The following is a 19595-nucleotide window of genomic DNA, read 5'->3' on the forward strand; positions in this document are numbered from 1 at the left end:
AGCATAACACGCATTGAACCAATCAGAGTCTCATCTCCCAATTCCCTCGAAAGAGTCAGTTGCATCGTGCTTTGTAAGTGGAAAAACCGAATGCTTCACTAGCAAGAAAACATTTACACAGGGCATCTGCAGTGCAAGGATAAAAAAATTAGCCTCCTCCATTCGGCCACTTTACTTTGTCTTTACTCTTTTTTTTTTATCTTTACTTTACTCCTTTACTTTCATGGAAGACGAAACCCACAGACATCAATTAACCTATATATTTTATTTTGTTTGTTAAGTGCAAATATTTGTTTCAAAACTATTTCTAAATTCAGTTCTAATTTCCAGCTAATAATTAAATGAGCAGTTTATACTGTACTCAGTTATGTTCAAACACACATCCTATTTTTATCCCCCATATGGTGATGTAATTGTCTCCAAAACACGACAGATGGACAAATCTAAACTTGTTTGTATTAAAACAAATGTAAATATGCAAATAATAAATAATACTGCTAATAATAATATTATACGAATGCAGATAAACTGAAAAAAGCCCCCTGAGGTGAAAAAGGCATGATGATGCCGTTTTTTATATTTATGTAGCAAATAATATTTTTTTGTGAGGCAGTGGCTCGGTAGGTAGTGCTGGCGCCTCAAGCAAGAAGGTCGCTGGTTCGAACCTCGACTCAGTTGGCGTTTCTGTGTGGAGTTTGCATGTTCTCCCTGCCTTCGCGTGGGTTTCCTCCGGGTGCTCCGGTTTCCCCCACAGTCCATAGACATGTGGTACAGGTGAATTGGGTAGGCTAAATTGTCCACAGTGTATTAACGTGTGTGTGGATGTTTCCAGAAATAGGTTGCGGCTAGAAGGTCATCCGCTGCGTAAAAACTTGCGAGATAAGTTGGCGGTTCATTCTGCTGTGGCGACCCCGGATTAATAAAGGGACTAAGCCGACAGGAAAATGAATGAATGAATGAATAATAATTTTGTATCATTTTAATCTTTTTTTTTTTTTTTTAATTTGTAAAGATATTTGTGCCTTGCACTTTATTGCGCCAGGTGTATGATAGGGCTCTTTAAGTTTTTACATTTGTATGATATATGATTTCTAAAAATATTGATAACAAATTATTATATTACAATTGCGTTATTAATGATAAATTCAACACTATTTTTAACATCTGCGCACTGGAATGATTTCTTTAGGGTTATCCTGACACAGACGATTAGAGTATGAGATATGATGCTGAAAATTTAATATTGGAATTACAAAGGTGACATTTTTAAATATATTAAAATATCAAATACTTCTTTAAAACTGTAGTAATATTTCGCATTAATACTGTTTTTGTTGTTATTTTAATCAAGACTTTGATGCCTTGTTGAGCATAAAAAACAAACTCCAGACTTTTTTAAATGATACTTTTATTATAATGTACTTTTAATTGTATTTTATTATTTATTATTTTATTATATTGTACTTTAAATATCTTTCTAATCATTCACATTTGAAAAAAAATGTCAAATTGAAAAAAATGTCAAACTGTAGCACTTATAAAATATGTTGCTTGTGTGTGTTTCCACCGGGGATGATGTGTTGAGCTGCTCTTTGCTCTTGTTTTTGCCCCGGACAGAAACATTCCAGCTCTCCGCACATTTGTTTTCCATTAGCACTGGCCTGTAAAGCACAAACTCACACCCGTTCCCACAATTTCCCCCGCAACAACCGAAACCGTTTCCGCCAGGCAAAAAGCAGAGAACAGCAGAGACAAACTTTCAACGCCTCTCGCATCTCAGCTATGGAGATCCTTTACCGTGACACCATGTTTACCTAGACATATGCTTACTAGTTCAGATCTCCTCAGGGACCTGGAAGACAGAGACAAATACGTGAAGAAGAAGAAAAGAACAACAGATCTCTCTTCATCCAGAACTACTCTTGCCTCTTTTTTTTGTAAATGCAGCTGTCATGATTACGAACAGCTTAAAAATACAGTACAATACCTTCATGCTGGAGTTCACAAACGTGGCGCAGTAATTACTGTAGTGTGTGTGCGCGTGTGTTGTATTTCCAGACTTAAAAAGAGATGTTGTGTGACTGAAAGATGTCGTGAAGAGAGGTGTGGGAGGTGAGGAGTTGTCAGTCGGCCCCCGGAGGAATCGGGGAAGGAAAGAGGAACACAGAAAGAGAGATGGAGGGAGCAGTTGAAGAAAAGTTAGGAGGTGTGTTTGCTCCGGTGTGTAATGAGACCTCAGAACTCAGTGCGTGTTCCTCCTACGAATGCTCACAGAGCCTTTCATCACAGCGCCATCCATTCGCCATCTTTCTCAACCTCCTCCACAGTGAACTCACACACACATACAAGCACACACACACTTGTACAACTATCTTTATGGGGACTTCCCATAGATGTAATGGTTTTTGTACTGTACCAACTGCATATTCTATACCTTCCCCCTTTAACCCAACCATCACAGAGCACAATCTGACCCTTTACAGTTTCTTAGTATTTCACTCTGTGTGAAATCCATTCTGTGTCAAAATTTACTGGAATTTTTATACTTGTGGGGATGATCAAATTACAAGTAGGTGTGTGTGAGATGCATTTCTGGTGTGTCTTCTGTGTATTTTCTGACCACTTTTCTGATTCCTTTTGAAAAAAATGTCTGAAACAAAATCCTTTGACAAAAATGGCAAATAAAGCATTTAGTACAAATGTGTTTATGCAATCTGTGGACACTACAGTCTGACCTTTTGAATTATTCAAAGGCAAGGCAAAACATTTGCAGTTTAATTTTTAAATAAATGATTGAAGTGTTCCTTAAAAGCTAATTTTTAAATATAAATAAACATATATTCAAGACCCGACTAACTGCCTTTTAAATAAGAATAGGAAAGTTAGTGAAAAGTTATCTTTGATGTATCTATTGCTCAAAAGTTAGTTTTTTTTTAATTTAAATTTTTTTTTACCATTTTACAATATTACCAGTCTTAAAAAAGACTTAATATTTAAGCAGTATGTTTTTTTTATATATATAATTTAATTTAATTTAATTATTTTTTATTTTTTATTTTATTTGTTTTATTAAATTTTCTATTTTATTTTATTTTGTTATAATTTAGTTGAATTTGTTTTTGTTTTTTTTTTATACAATTTTATGGGGGTGCTCCAGTTTCACCCACAGTCCAAAGACATGCGCTATAGGTTAATTAAATAAGCTAAATTGGCCGTAGTGTGTGTGCTGGGTTGTGGCTGGAGGGGCTTCCGCTGCGTAAAACATATGCTCAATAAGTTGGCGGATCATTCCCCTGATTAATAAAGGGACTAAGCCGAAAAGAAAATTTTATTTCATTTTATTTTATTTTATTTTATTTTATTTTATTTTATTTTATTTTATTTTATTTTATTTTATTTTATTTTATTTTATTTTATTTTATTACTAGAGAATTGATGGTTAAGATGAATCTGAAGCGGAGCCCATATATTCATGATGACTCCCACCACATTTATATATCACAATCACACAAGCACTCGACGCCCAAACTGACGTTTTAAGGCCCATGACACACATGCACACTCAACAATGGTCATCTAAACAAGGGGTCACAGTGTGTCAAGAAGGCATGCGTGGCACGGTGCCCTTTATTTATTCTCCCTGTTCGCCACAAAATCGTCACAAAGCATCCCATAATGGCAGCTGTGGGCCTGCATTTTAATGAGCCGTTATATGAGAGGTCTGCCTCACAACGAGCTTGTCTTACACAGGTCAGAGGTCGTGACCCCGAGCGCGCCGTGTGTTTACCAGCAGGCAGCGGTGCAGGCTTTTGAGCCGGGCTGAGATTAACACACGCTATCATTGGCTGTGGTTGATTTAAAGCCACACTGTCACAGATCTCCCTCACAGTTATTCCATATGGTTTAAGGGCAACAGTCAAGACCTGCATGACACATGGAGAGAAAACACAGGCTGGAGGAAGAAACATACGTTTTAGGTTCAGTTGTTACAATTTTTTGTGGTTCTCTGTTGTTTTACGCAATAGCCATATGTTTGAAACAACATTAGATGTTTTTATATGTACAGTTGAAGTCAAAACTATTAGTCTTCCTGCGAATTTAGTTTTTTCTCTTACAAATATTTCCCAAATGATGTTTAACAGAGCAAGAAACTTTTAACAGTATTTTCTATAATATTTTTTTCTTCTGGAGAAAGACTTATTTGTTTTATTTCTGTTGAATGAAGGTCAATATTATTAGCCCACCTAAGCAATATTTTTTTTTCGATAGTCTACAGAACAAACTATCGTTATACAATGATTTGCCTAATTGTCCAAACTTGCCTAGTTAGCCAAATAAAGCCTTTAAACTGCACTTTAAGCTGAATACTAGTATCTTGAAAAATATCTAGTAAAATATTACATGAATGCAAAGATAAAAGAAATCATTATTAACAACTAGTTGTTAAAACTATTATTTTTAGAAATGTGTTAAAAATACACAGAGGAGCTAATAAATCAGGAGGGTATATAATACTTTATATGTATATACTTTAAATGTATATGTATTATGTGTGATAAATGTATTTTTTAGTACTTTATGGCTTTTTAAAGGCTATATATCTAGTAATTTTATAATTATTTTGTTTTAGGTAATTTAGCATTTTTTCTTAAAGATTATTGACATATTTATTTGATTATTTGACTACTATTTACAATATTGTTTTATGTATTTAGTTGTCATTGTTTTTCTTCTTAGCTTGATGAAGTAGCCATATGTTTAAAGCAATATGATTGTAGCACTGTATAATAAATAAATAAATAAATACAATTGAATAAAAACTTAATAAAAGCTACAGTAAACATTTTGAACATTGAATATTTTAAGATCATAAAAAAAACAAGATATAATAAGTAATAATAATTATAATAGGGTGGCGTGGTGGTGCAGTGAGTAGCGCTGTTGCCTCACAGGAGGAAGGTCACTGGTTCGAGCCTTGGCTGAGTCAGTTGGCATTTCTGTGTGGAGTTTGCTAAATTGTCTGTAGTACAGTATATGTTTTTAAATGAAAGTGTATGGGTGTTTCCCAGTGATGGGTTGCAGCTGGAAGGGTAATTTGGCGTTTCATTTCGCTATGACGACACCTGATAAATAAAGGGACTAAGCCGAAAAGAAAATTAATAATAATAATAATAGTAATAATAATAATAATTATAATAATAATAATAATGATGGCATGGTGGCTCAGTGGTTAGCACCGTTGCCTCACAACAAGAAGGTTGCTGGTTCGATCCTTGGCTGGGTCAGTTTCTGTGTGGAGTTTGCATGTTCTCCATTTGTTTGGATGGGTTTCCTAAGGGTGCTCTGGCATGTGGTATAGGTGAATTGGGTAAACAAAATGGGCCGTAGTGTATAAGTGTGTGTGTGTGTGAATGCGGGGGTGTGGGTGTTTTCGCTACGGCTGGAAGGCCATTCGCTGCGTAAAACATATGCTGGAATAGTTGTCGGTTCAGTTCGCTGTGGCGCTCTCTGAAATATAAGGACTTAACAAAAGAAAAATGAATGATTAATAATAATAATAATAATAAGAAGAAGAATATTAATGTTTTGTTTATTTAGTTGAATAATTTATAGAATTCAAAATATTAAGTAAAAGTATTATAAAATATTTTATTAAGTATTTGTTTTCAACACATTCAAATGCACTAAATAAATCAATTAAGAAAAACAAACAGAAAATACTCAATAATAACTGAAAAATAAAAGGGATTTTAGATATAGGTCATGATGTCTCAGGCTTAAGTCAATATTAAATCAAAATTCAGATTATTCACAGCATTTACGTGCACACACATCTTTAAACCCCATTTCTTTTTCTGATTACGTTGCTTAAGCAGAAACGCAATAGCACTGCAAGCTATTGCGTAATGCTAACAAATGGCCAATTTTCACAATCAAATCATTCCCAGAGTTGCCAACATACATTTTCTTCCTCACTAAAAGTCAGTTTCACCCAGAAAAAAACCTTTCATTTAAATCGTCACGTTGACATTCCAGCCCTCTGGATTGAAGCTCGCCCTCCTGTAAAAAAAAAAGAAGCAGCGCTGTAGCTGAATCACAGTATCTGATTGGGCTTTTACAGCTCTCCCGCTCTATATCACCTGCACCCAGCATGCACTGCTCCAGCTTTACAGAGGCTGTTTGCATACAGCAGCACAGATCAATAGCGAGAAATCAAAATCCGTGCTGCTATACAGCGCCATAAAGGCTCTGGTAAGTGTGTGTGTGCGTCTACAGCATCCTCACAGCGTATAATGTAACACTACAAACAACACACTTCATCAGAACACACGGTCCCTTTTGATTCATGCACAATGTACGTGTATATGTGTGTGTGTTTGCTAGTGCATTGTTGTGCCCACATGATAATTGAATGTGCGCACAGGCAGCATCCATGCAAGCGTTCCAGCTCACACTTTAATTAGTTTAGCTTTGTGTCTGCCGGCTCGGCCATCAGTCGCCAATCAATAGCACTCCGGAGAACAGAAGGGCTCTATTGGAAACAGATACGTAAGCTTTGTAGATCACGCTGCTCATGCTCTCGCCCCACATACCTTAGCCGGCTTTAAATGTGTCCGACGTTAGAGCCAACATGCTTAATTGTACAGATAAATGAGGCCTCTGAAGCTGCTTTTCTCTGTGTGTGTGTGTGCATGCGTGTCTGTTTGCATGAGTAAGAGAGCTGCACTGGGTTATTGCTGTTCAGTTATTGCTTCACGCCACCCCCCCCCTCCAAAAAAATAAAAATGAGCGTTGAGCGGCGGCTCAATCGGAATTCAATGGCCGCTTTGTTTAGACCTGCTCATTCTCCATTCTTCACCTTTATGAGTTTTCCCTTCCTCTAATCCCATTCACTTTCACTATGGCTCACTTAACTTACTTAAGCACAAGCCTAAATATCAACAAATTAGATTTCCCACCAGCAGCATTTAAAGCAAATGTGTTGAAATAAGTCCCTTTTTTCTTTTAAAGTCCAGCCATTCCCGGCTGTTATTGAATAAAAGCGCATTGTGCGGGCAAAACAATTATGCACTTTGCAGAAGCGATTTCGGGAGCGCTCGGCCATGCATCATATTTACGCAATTGAATAATTTCCGATTTTTTTTACAGTGTATTATGGGCGCAGTTAAAAGCGAGAGGAGAGGAGGAGGTAATTGTAAAGCCTGTCAGCATTAGTTAAGTGTGTGTAATGGCTGGGTATCACACACTAAATGGCAGTTGTAATATTTAGATGCTCTGCTCATTACCTCTGGATCTGCCTCTTGTGACCCGCAGCACCGGGCCTGCCCGCGCTCTCGCTCTCTAATGAGGGATGGAAATTACCGCTTCAAGAAATGAAACACAATTTATTTAGAGGAAGACGCAGCGCACAATGAAATTACCACAAACAACTCTGAAAAATCGGCTCAATAACGCAGGCTTGTGTTTATTACGGCGGAAAAGGGCGAAAAAAAGTTCTTATTAGAAATGGAAGTTAATGGAGATAAAAGGAAAGCGGATTTTAGAGCTTTATTGCATTAGGACATATAAAGTGTGTTCACAATATCTTAGAGCTGTTTTGTATTAAAACTCTCTCAGCAGAGATTGTGGATAGTACAGGTTTGTTTAGTGCTTCCTGATCAATGCTTGTATCAAAGACCGTGAAAAGGGTGTTGCTTCTTTCTCTTTCCTTAAAGATGGCTTGATATTGTAAGTCTGAGTATGTTTTAAGGGCACTCTACACTGTAAAACCCAAAAAGTTAAGGTAACACAAACTATTTACGTTCAAAAACTAATCCTAATGAGTACTGTGAACTTAATCCATTTGAGTAAATGAAACAATTTGAGCACAGTAAAACCCTATAAATGAAGAGAACTCAAACCAACTGAGTACTGTAAGGCAACTCAAACTGTTTGAGGAAACCGATTGCTACAAATCATTTGAGTTAAACTAATGTACATGAGTACTGTGAACTTACTCCATTTAAATTGAAGAGTTCAAAACTTTTTTTAAATGAGTAGAATTAACTTTCAGTAAACTGTCAGTAAATTTTGAGTTAACTACACTTACTTGATAAAGTTACACACTCAATAAATGACGTTTGTTGTTTGTTCAAAGCACTTATTGAAAATAAGCTGAAACAACACAATGCTTGAGCTGTTTTGGGGACAACTTAATTGTTTTTTTGTTCACTTGCCACTTAAATTTGTAAGAACTAATAAGTTAACTTATGGTAATTTCATCAGGTTGTCCAAACAAGTTGTGTGGAATGCAACTTTTTTTTTTTACAGTGCACTAAAACCAAATTGTTGTTTACACTAGTCATTAAAAATGAGCTAAAACAACACAATTCTTAAGATTTTATGGGGTACAACTTTTGTACAACATTTGTAACCTAATTAATTTGTGTTGGGACAACATGAATGAATTGTGTGGAACCCAGTATTTTTTACATTTTACTAGGGAATTTTAAAAGCGTTTTATAATAAAAGGGTATATGTAAGTTTGGTTTTGTCAACTGTATTAATTATAAAATTGTAAAACTGTAATTTATTACGTTTTAGATTTTGTTCTGGGTCGTTAGTTATTTATTTATATCAGTGCTTACCAAGGGTTTGAATTATACTTGTGGTGGTAGCGGGACTGAAACACTCCATTTAAGTTCAAAGCAAACTTGAGTGCCAAAGCATTTTAGATATATATATAACATAAAAAGAAATGAGAAATAAAAGACAGATAAAGGAATAAAAACAGACAATATCTGTAAAAAAACAACAACAATAATAATTAGATATAAAGTTTAGATTAAAATGCGTCGATTATTTAAATAAGACAAATTCATTAATTAACCATTTTGGTGTACGGGTATTTTGCAGCCAGTTTAGACCAGTCATTTTGTCCTCTTAGAGAACACAGTAAAATTTAGATTTAGACTAAGTAGTTTATATTAAAACATTAATTATGTAATGTTTCTCTTACTCTTGAGACTGTGCGTGCTGTCAGATGCGTAGCCATTTTAAGAGATTTAGAAACCATGGCCAGATGAATTTTGTAGATTTTCCACTACTTAATCGATCGCGGATATTTGATTATAATGGGCAGATACAAAAAAAGTGTAAAAGCAAAGGATGATGATAATAATCGTAAAATATATGTGTCACTATATATATATATATATATATATATATATATATATATATATATATATATATATATATATATATATATATATATATATATACAGTATATACACGGCTGTTTATATACCTGGGCGGTCTGCCCAAGTGTATGGGAAGCACCGCATATAATGTACATGTACTGTATGTTTGAAGGCAAAATGAATGGCCCTCCTGTGAAATAAATTTTTTTTTTCAAATATTTTACCCAATTGCTGTTTAACAGAACAATGAGTTCCCAATAATATGTTATAACTTATTTCTTAGTTTCTATGAGAATGATTATTATTATTTACTATATTATGTCTGATTTTATTATGAAAAAAAATCTGTCAAACAGCATTGGGAAATATTTGAAAAAAGAAAAAAACTTCACAATAGGGCTAATCATTTTGCCTTCAGCTGTATAGGCAAGGCAAGGCAAGTTTATTTATATAGCACATTTCGTACACAATGGTACAAGAATAAGGAATAAAAATTATTAAAAACAGATTAAAATGTGTTAAAACAGGTTATAAACGAATTAAAAATAAAAGAAAGACACAATAGTATAAGATAGATAAGTAATAATACTTTAAAATCTATTCTGAATGTATGTGCTCTGATTTTCTGGTTCTGATCAGAATCCTGGCAGCAGCGCTCTGAATGCGCTGTAACATTGTTACAGCAATGGATGGTAATCCACTCTGCTGGTCATAAAAGCATAAACAAGTTTCTCTAAGTCCTAAACAATGCATCTAATTTTTGCAATGCTTTTGAGATGATAGTATGCTGATTCAACTGTATATACTGTGTTCTTAAACTGAGCTGTTCATCTTGCACCCACAACAAACAATCTACCAGTATTCACACAGTTTAAAATAATCATGTGGTTATTATTTTTAGTAAGCTGCTACTTTGGTTAAGCAGTTAATCAGCATCTTAAACTGTAGAAAGCAGCTGCCTGCTCACTCCAGCAGCCGAACATAAACACACACTTCTCCAAGAACAAGAGCCACTTGAGAATATCTATAGAGAAATCTGACTTCTGAAGACAAGAGCAAAGGTGGGAGTGAGGTCTGGAAAGAGTAAAAAAATAAATAAAAATCCAAAAAAAAAAAAACAAAAGCCGATAGTGTGAGAGTGGTCGCATGCAGAATTCCAGAAGTCAATACATACAGTAATAGCACAACACAAAATAAAAGATGGAAACGGCGCTTAAGAGAAAATAAGGCATTGTCTTCTTCTCCCAAGCCAATATAATAGCAGCGCTCCTGTGCCATTGTGTGAGTGCAGTGAGGATCTAAGTTAAGCCAATGACTCCTCTCCACCCCGATGCTCTCCACACCCTAATGTCGGAAATAAGCGCAGCCTCGGAGATTCATTAGAAAATTGAATGGAATCAAGAGAGTCTGAGGGCTGAAAAACATCCCCTTAATAAGACGGCTGCTAACATAAAAGCAGCTCTCAGCCAAGGTCCTTTATTTTCAAAAACCAGTGGAGCCTTTGAAGAGGGCTTAAGAACAGAGCGGAGGAAGAGATGAAGAGAGCGCAACGGAGGGATATCCTTGGAGAACTAGTCCTGTCCCACGAGGGAAGTGATGGAGGCGTGGATGTGCGCATGTTTGTAGTGCAGCCTCAGCAAGCTTGTCAGCCCGAGTGTACGTGTGTGTGCTTGTGAGTAAGTGTGTGTGTATGTGTGCGAACATCTGCAGCAAGTGCACCTGTCACACTAGATGGCACACGAGTAAAGGTGAGATGTGTTCAATGCTACTGTATGTGTGTGTTGTGTGAGTGTGTGTGTGTGTGTGTGTGTGTGTGTGTGTGATTAACCTTGTACTGGCTCTTTTGCCTGTCTGGCTCAGCTGAGGCCTCTCGTCTCATTCATATTTGATAGACATGGCCAGACCTAATCTGATAAAGTGCACTTCAGCCTTGGTGTCTTCTGATGAACTTCTAAGTGGGAAGTGCACAAGTGTGTGTGTGTGTGTGTGTGTGTGTGTTGGCATATGTGGTTTATGGAACCAATTTTCAGGTTTACCCACCAGCATTATGAGACCATTTAGTTTATGAGACCATTTTTGGTGGTCTCATAAACTAAAAATTTAAGTTGATATTAAAAATGGTTTAAATTATGATTATTCATTACAATGACCTAAATGATAATTATAAGACTTGTTTCAAAAGTTCACATTGTTATTTGGTTATTATTACACTTGGTGTGCTTTTTATGACCTTTACAAATATGGTCTTGTAAACCATGATGTGTATGTGTGATCTTTGAACAGCGCCTCTGTAGGCGGAACTTGGTACTGCACTTCTATACACACTCGCGCCAAATCTTACACAATTTCGCGCCATACATTCAATCGCGGGAAAATGTCCCTCATCATGAAGACGGTGGACGTGACAGTCGCGCTTCAAGCAGTGAAACTCACATCAAACAAGTAAGTCATTTGTTTTTAATACTTTGTACATTATTTATTATTATATGCACTGTATTATTCCACTTGTTATTCAAAATAGCAAGTTTATTTATATATTTATATCCGGCGCGTACTGTTTTAGACAATAATAATTAGTGACTGGGAACAGAAGATGAGAACAAATAAACGTTAGAAATAGGTGTTTGTAATGGCAGCATCAGACGTAGTTCTTCAAAATGTGTATTTGCTAATAATAGCACGCGCTCGGCCTGTATCTGGCTCGGAAGCGCCGGTGTCGATTTAACCCAGAACCGGGCAGAGCTCACTCCTCCGCGGTGAACAATTCGCCGTCTGATTCCATGAGATGTAACGTTATGATAGATGCACTATGTAATTTGTGATTTTTTTTCTACACATACTTTTATGTGAGAAACAATGACCATTCGAATATGGTATAAATAACATGGTAACAAGGTATATTAAACATAAATATGACGTAGAAACAATTTACTAAACTTGAATTATTAAGCATGATTGAACAAAATGTTTGAATTTAGTAATGTAAATGTGTGGTTTAATTTTTTCTAATGTTTTTTTGTGATAAAGTTATTTTTGTGATAAACTAATAAATAACTTTATTTGATCAAATTGTCAAAATAGTGCACTACTAACTTATATTTTATTAAATGGTTTGAAATGTGATAACTGTATTATGAAATTTGATAACTATATTACTATTTTGTTCTGTTTTGGTCTTTAGAGAATTTTACACTACGTCGCATATATTTATACTGCTTTGCATATGTGGTATTGTATTGATATTATAAACTGTGAAGTTTAACCTTATATAATATTTTAACAGTGAATGAATGGTGGTAAGAGTCAAAGCAGAGGATTAAATCCTTTGAAAGATGCTGCTCATCATGTGAGGTTGGGGAAGGATAAAGGCATGCTTACGTGGAGGTACATCAGTGACATCAAAGGTACCAAAGTTTTGTACATGTTTTTTCTTACTGCAGGTAGTCCCCAGTTAATGTTTCATTATACGCATAGTGTATAAAATGTTAAGATGCAAAAAGGAGTTTAATTTAACACCAAAAAATAAGTCATGAATGATGATTTGATGACATGACATTATAAATGTCAACAAATAACATTTAAATAATAATAATAATTAAAAAAAAGAAATGTCCTAATTGAAAACCACACTTTAAGATGTTAATGTTTAATTCAAGAGTCTAAAAAATGCTAATATTAATGATTTCCATATTAGTGAAAAGTTAAAACTATTAAAGATTGTTCACTATCCAGGGCCTGATTAACTAATGGTTAATAACACACATTGATGGAATAAGCCATTTACACAAATTTTGTCAGACAAGTGATGTCTGACCGACAGAAACAACATAACTAAATAGCGCCAGTGGTGTAGCTTGTAATGCACATAGCAACATGTTTTGACGCGATTGATCATCAACTCGAGTTCTAATATACCGTCTGCTGAACTGATTCTTATTTTTTTTCTCCCCATTGCATATCAGATAGGACATACATTTATTTTTAATAGGTAGGAAACATTTTTAAAAAATTTTAAATAATGCAAATGTTAAATAAAGTCACAAGTGCCTCGTGTGTTTTGATGATGTTTATCTTATTTCATATGTGTATAAACAGCTTCTAAATAGTTATTTTAAATATATAATAAAGTTATTTTCCAATGTTAGCAACATCTTAATAGAATTCATTGGTATTTATTTGTGATGTTAGTCACTAGGGGTGTAACGGATCACTGTTGATCCGTGATCGATACGGATCACAACCCACGGTTTGGAATGCGCGTGACCCGTAGATTAATAACTTTTTTTGAACTTGTAGGTTAATCCAACATTTCAACAATCGCAGAGAGATCGCCTCCCGTGTCATTCAAATTGCATGAATGAAAGCATTTTGGCTTCCCTGTAAAATATAATGATGACGTTGTGGGACCTACCCAAATGCTTTTGGCTATTAAGGTGTTTTTTGTCACTGTTTGTTTAGCCTGCATTAATGCATTCATTATGGTAAGAATAAAATCACTGTTTAATGAAACAAGATGCTGGTGAAAGCAACTACATTGTGTAACCAACAGATGGCGACAAACAAACATCAAAATTATGTCATTGAATAAGTTTTCAAATATAATACACCTACAGTATAATGAAACATGAAGTTTTATTTGTGAATTGTTGAATCATTAATTGAAGATAAGTATATGTTGTACAAGATTTCTATATATTTTGCATTATCAGCAACAGTAGCAAAGATCATATTTCATATTGAATACTTTAATAGTAATAGTATAGTAACATTTTTGTATAAATGGAAAGCAAGTTGTCTCCTCCCCTTTTTTGCTGATCCAAAAAATGGTCCGAACCATAACTCAAAAAACGCAGAGTGATCCGAACTGCAGATTTTGGATCCGTTACACCACTATTAGTCGCCCTTTCCTAAACCCTGGTTAGCCTGTCGATTATCATTTGCCACAACTAGCGCTACTTCACCCATATTCTCCTACCTCATGGCTCTGTTGAAGAGCATTTAATAGGTTGCACATGCCTTAATAAAGGGTGCCTCCCTCTCTTTAAAAACATTTTTTTTAGAAACTAGGCATTTCCTCTTAGTAAATAGTCAATATCATATATTATTATTATCATTGTATTTAAATTGTCAGAAAATATCACCATGTATAAAAAGCATGCAGATTTTTTCCTTTCCTTCTTTCCTTTTTTTAACTAAACAGCGTGCTCTAATTGATGAAGTGCATGTAAGTTTTGAAATAACCTGCACTGAATTGAGCGGACTGTAGTGTAGTATTTGCCGTAGATCAAAATGAGTGGACAAGTGGATTTGGCAATCACAAGAGAAAAAGAGGAGAGGGTGCATATTTATTGAGGCATGTTTCATGTATTCACTCCTTCAAACAGACCCATGATGAGGAGAATGAGGGTATAGAAGACGTTATGGTAATGTTATGTGCATGCTAGCATTAACCAGGCGAAGATGCCAATGGCAGTGCAGACTGGATTCATCGTTTGTCTGAGGGCGTACTCGCACTGTACAGTTGCCATGAACCAGGCTGAAGCATGCTTTTCCCCCCTTCCGTCTCCCCCTACGGCCTGCACTCACATTGCATTCGGGCCGGGGCACTCTTATGTCATCGAACATGTGCTGTTCAGTAAGCGCTCTCGCAAAGCACAGTGGAGAGTAGTAGTAAATACCTTTTAAAATATATATTTTAGTACTGCTTCAGTTAACTTGAACAAGTGTACTTATACCATCAATTTTCACAAATGCTATTAATTAATTTTTAAATGTTTAAAAAATAAGTTAAATCTCTGTAGACTATATATATATATATATATATATATATATATATATATATATATATATATATATATATATATAATTTTTTTTTAAAATGTGGGCAATATATTATAGATTCGTTTTGAAAAAAATTTATTCTATTCATACATTTATACATATATAAGAACCTCTTGAGTTCTTAATCCGGGCCTGACACTATCAAATAGTAAAGTATTAGATAATTGTTTTGGGCCAGTTTCCTGTACAGTGTACTTTTTGTGCACTATTAAACCAACATAATGAATTTTTTCAATGATTTAGTTTCTTCTGTATCAGTTTTCACTGTTTGTCCAGAAGAGTTTGTGACGCATACTCTGTGGAGTCAGTGTTCATGTGTTGACAGAACTGTTTTTATTTGGCAGAGTTACAATTTTAATCTTGTATAAAAAAAGTACCTTGTGTTTAATTTTAAAACATTGTTCTGCACGATATCACAACATACAATTGTAATTTTAGAGTGTGTCATGTGGAGGAGTTGACCTTCTCTCCTGTAACAAACATGAAAAAGCAAAGGTAGGGTATATTGGATTTTATTTTAAAAATTGGCATATTTTGAACTGTATGTAGTATTAAATATAATGTTTAATAATGTCTGTTTAGCACACACTTGAGTTGTTTTAGCTTTATTTTCTGTGTTTTGATTATGTTTTTCAGTCTCTTCATGAGCCATTATCTTTGAATTCTGAACAGAGTGAGCTTCAAAGAGGTTTGTCTATGTAATTGTCTTCTAAATGTTGATCTGAAGAGATATTTTCTTATTGTTCCTGTATCCGTGCAGTTATTTTTATATAATAATACATTTAATATGGGTGTAGCGATACATTATTATATTGAGAATCGCAATATAACAATTCAAAGTTTTTTCTTTAGATTAGCCTCTATTCACACGGTGAGTATTATGCGTAAGATTAAACGTTTACACAGTGGCAGTATAAACTACTGTTGTTAAATGATGAAAATAATGCAAGTTGAAATCTGATGATGAAAAATGCCTGATTATACCAGTGAAAATGATCTATTTGCATGTGGACCATAAGAGAGTGCAAGCATACATCTAACACTCATCTTCAGAATTTTAAATTTGTATTCTGATGTCATTTCTGTCCTGTGCATTAAAGACCAATTTAAAGTTTAACATGCCAGATCAATGCAAAATTGAGCATTTTAACCATTACTAGGCCATTATATTAAAATATATTATTTTTTACCACATTTGAGAAATAACAAATATTACTAATATTTAAAGCTTTTTTATAGCTTACAATATTGAGATATCAAGAGAAACAATGTCAAGTTTGCTGACCTAGCAATAGGCTATTGTTTTAATATCTGTGTGTTTGCTCATGGTTTATGGGGACCAAGTATGTCTACTGAATGTGACTTAGCAGTAGGCTATTGTTTTGTTAAATCTGTTTATTCATGGTTTATGAGGACATGGTTTGTTATGCGAGACTTAAAGCTTTCAGTAAGTGAATGTCATGTTTTCTTCATCTTTCTTTGCTTCTCTCTTTCAGCGCCTCCATGAGCCTGTGGCTTTAACCAACACAGAGTTGTCTTCTACAGAGGTTTGTTAATTATTTTGTCATGCTAATTTGACACTCCTTAAAGGGATAGTTCACCCAAAAAGTGCAATTGTCTCATTATTTAATCACCCTTTACTTGTCTCAAACCTTTATTGGGATATTTCTTCTGTTAAAGACAAAAGAAGATACTTAGAAAAAATATGGAAACCTGTAACCATTGACTTCCATATTATTTGTGTTTTCTATTGTGGAAGTCAATGATTGCAGGTTTTCTTCTACCATCAAAATATCTTGTTTTTGTTGTTTAACAGAAGTAATAAACCCTTAAAGGTTTGGAACACTTGAGGGTAAATTAATAGTGAGTAAATATAAATTTTTGTGTGAATCATCCCTTTAAGTGCTAAAATGGCAGTTTCCTATTTCTACTACATTCAACGTAGCAGTCCTGTGTGTTTAGTCATGGTTTATGAGGACCAAGTATATCTATTTTATGTGAGTTAGCAGCAAGCTATTGTTTTATTAAATCTGTGTGTTTCTTCATGGTTTATGAGGACATGATTGGTTATGCAAGACTTGAAGCTTTCAGTAAGTGAATGTCATGTTTTCTTCATCTTTCTTTGCTTCTCTCTTTCAGTACCTCCATGAGCCCGTCACTTTGACAAACACAGTTGTCTTCTACAGAGGTTTGTTAATTATTTTGTCAAGCTATTTTGACACTCCTTAAAGGCATGGTTAACCCAAAAATGAACATTTACTCACTATTAATTTACCCTCAAGTGTTTCAAACCTTTATGGGTTTCTTTTTTTCTGTTTAATAAAACAAATGAGATACTTTGAAAAAAGATGGAAACATGTAACCATTGACTTACATAATAGAAAACACAAATAATATGAAAGTCAATGGTTACAGGTTTCCATCGTTTTTCAAAGTATCTTCTTTTGTGTTTAACAGAAAAAAGAAACCCTTAAAGGTTTGGAACACTTGAGGGTAAATTAATAGTGAGTAAATGTTAATTTTTGTGTGAATCATCCCTTTAAGTGCTAAAATGACAGTTCCCTATTTCTGCTAAATGCAGTGTAGCAGTACTGTGTGTTTAGTCATGGTTTATGAGGACCAAGTATGTCTATTAGATGTGACTTAGCAGTAGGATATTGTTTTAATAAATCTGTGTGTTTACTCATGGTTTATGAGGACACAGTATGTATAGGTTTACATGGTGCTAGCTGTAGACTATTATAACATGTGTTTCTTCATGGTTTATGAGGGCATTTTTTGTTATGCAAGACTTCAAACAGTTAGAAAACAAATGTTACATTTTCTTTATCTTTGCTTCTCTCTTTCAGTATCTCAATGAGCTCGTCACTTTGACAAACACAGAGTTGTCTTCTACTGAGGTTTGTTAATTATTTTGTCAAACTATTTTGACACTTTTTAAAGGGATAGTTCTTCCAAAAAGTACAATTGTGTCATCATTTGCTCACCCTTTAATTGTCTCCAACCTTTTTGGGGTTATTTATTCTGTTAAAGACAAAAGAAAATACTTACAAATAATATGGAAGTGAATGATTACAGGTTTCCATCTTTTTTTGTTTTCTACCATGGAAGTCAATGATTGCAGATTTTCTTCCACCAAATGTCTTGTTTTTGTTGTTTATCAGAAGAAATAAACACGTAAAGGTTTGGAACACTTGAGGGTAAATTGTTAGTGAGTAAATGTTCATTTTTGGGTGAATCATCCCTTTAAGTGCTAAAATAACAGTTTCATATTTCTGCTAAATGCAGTGTAGCAGTCCTGTGTGTTTTGTCATGGTTTATGAAGACCAAGTATGTCTATTGGATGTGACTTAGCAGTAGACTATTGTTTTAATAAATCTGTGTGTTTACTCATGGTTTATGAGGACACTGTATGTAGAATGCAATATTAGCAGTAGACTATTGTTTTATAACGTGTGTGTTTCTTCATGGTTTATGAGGACATGATTGGTTATGCGAGACTTAAAGCTTTCAGTAAGCGAATGTCATGTTTTCTTCATCTTTCTTTACTTTTCTCTTTCAGCACCTCCATAAACCAGTCGCTTTGACAAACACAGAGTTGTCTTCTACAGAGGTTTGTTAATTCTTTTGTTAAGCTATTTTGATACTTCTTGAAAGGATAGTTTTACCCAAAAATGAACATTTACTCACTATTAGTTTACCCTCAAGTGTTCCAAACCTTTATGGTTTTCTTTTTTCGGTTTAACAAAACAAATAAGATACTTTGAAATAAGATAGAAACCTGTAACCATTGACTTCCATAGTAGTAAAAAACAAGTAATATGAAAGTCAATGGTTACCGGTTTCCATCGTTTTTCAAAGTATGTTTTGTTTTTAAAAAAAGATATAAACCCTTAAAGGTTTGGAACACTTGAGGGTAAATTAATAGTGAGTAAATGTTAATTTTTAGGTGAACCATCCTTTTAAGTGCTAAAATAACAGTTTCCTATTTCTGCTAAATACAATGTAGCAGTCCTGTGTGTTCAGTCATGGTTTATGAGGACCAAGTATGTCTATTAGATGTGACTTAGCAGTAGGTTGTTGTTTTATTAAATCTGTGTATTTACTCATGGTTTATGAGGACACAGTATGTGTAGGTTGACATAGTGCTAGCAGTAGACAATTATAACGTGTTTCTTCGTGATTTATAAGGGCATGATTTGTTATGCGTGACTTAAAGTAATTTAACAATGTTAAAAAAAAATCTTATCTTTGCTTCTCTTTTTCAGTACCTCCCTGAGCCCGTCACTTTGACCAACACAGAGTTGTCTTCTACAGAGGTTTGTTTATTCTTTTGTCATTTTATTTTGACACTCCTTAAAGGGATAGTTCACCCAGTACAATTGTGTCCTCATTTGCCTACCCTTTACTTGTTTCTTTATTTGTTCTGTTAAAGACAAAACAAAATACTTTTAAAAAGATGTAAACCTGTAATTCATAGTAGATAAATGTTAATTTTTGGGTGAACCATCCCTTTAAGTGCTAAAATAACAGTTTCATAATTTGACTAAATGCAGTGTAGCAATCCTGTGTGTT

At 34.4% G+C, this 19595-nt stretch overlaps 2 protein-coding genes across 58 annotated transcripts in view; both read left to right on the forward strand.

Annotated features, from left to right (window-relative positions):
* ebf1a (EBF transcription factor 1a) overlaps positions 1-19595 on the forward strand; it is a 269550-nt gene that overhangs the window by 85323 nt on the left and 164632 nt on the right.
* Positions 11542-19595, forward strand: part of LOC147840854 (uncharacterized) — a 28518-nt gene continuing 20464 nt past the window's right edge. For 14 of the 28 annotated variants that reach the window (XR_015507719.1, XR_015507720.1, XR_015507721.1 and 11 more), the window contains exons 1-3: positions 17786-17920; positions 18583-18633; positions 19289-19339. Coding sequence is in view for 3 of the 28 variants with exons in the window: in XM_087281837.1 (XP_087137963.1) it covers positions 17786-17920; positions 18583-18633; positions 19289-19339 (237 nt within the window). In the remaining 25 variants the exon portion in view is untranslated. Of the gene's footprint in view, positions 11622-11822; positions 11936-12462; positions 12584-15458; positions 15516-15656; positions 15709-16516; positions 16568-17159; positions 17209-17785; positions 17921-18582; positions 18634-19288; positions 19340-19595 lie in introns of those variants that run through there. The other 14 variants (XR_015507729.1, XR_015507731.1, XR_015507734.1 and 11 more) reach the window with 7 other exon arrangements.

This window comes from Danio rerio, chromosome 14 (genome assembly GCF_052040795.2).
Source record: "Danio rerio strain M-AB ecotype USA chromosome 14, GRCz13ab, whole genome shotgun sequence".
Taxonomy (NCBI): Eukaryota; Metazoa; Chordata; class Actinopteri; order Cypriniformes; family Danionidae; genus Danio; species Danio rerio.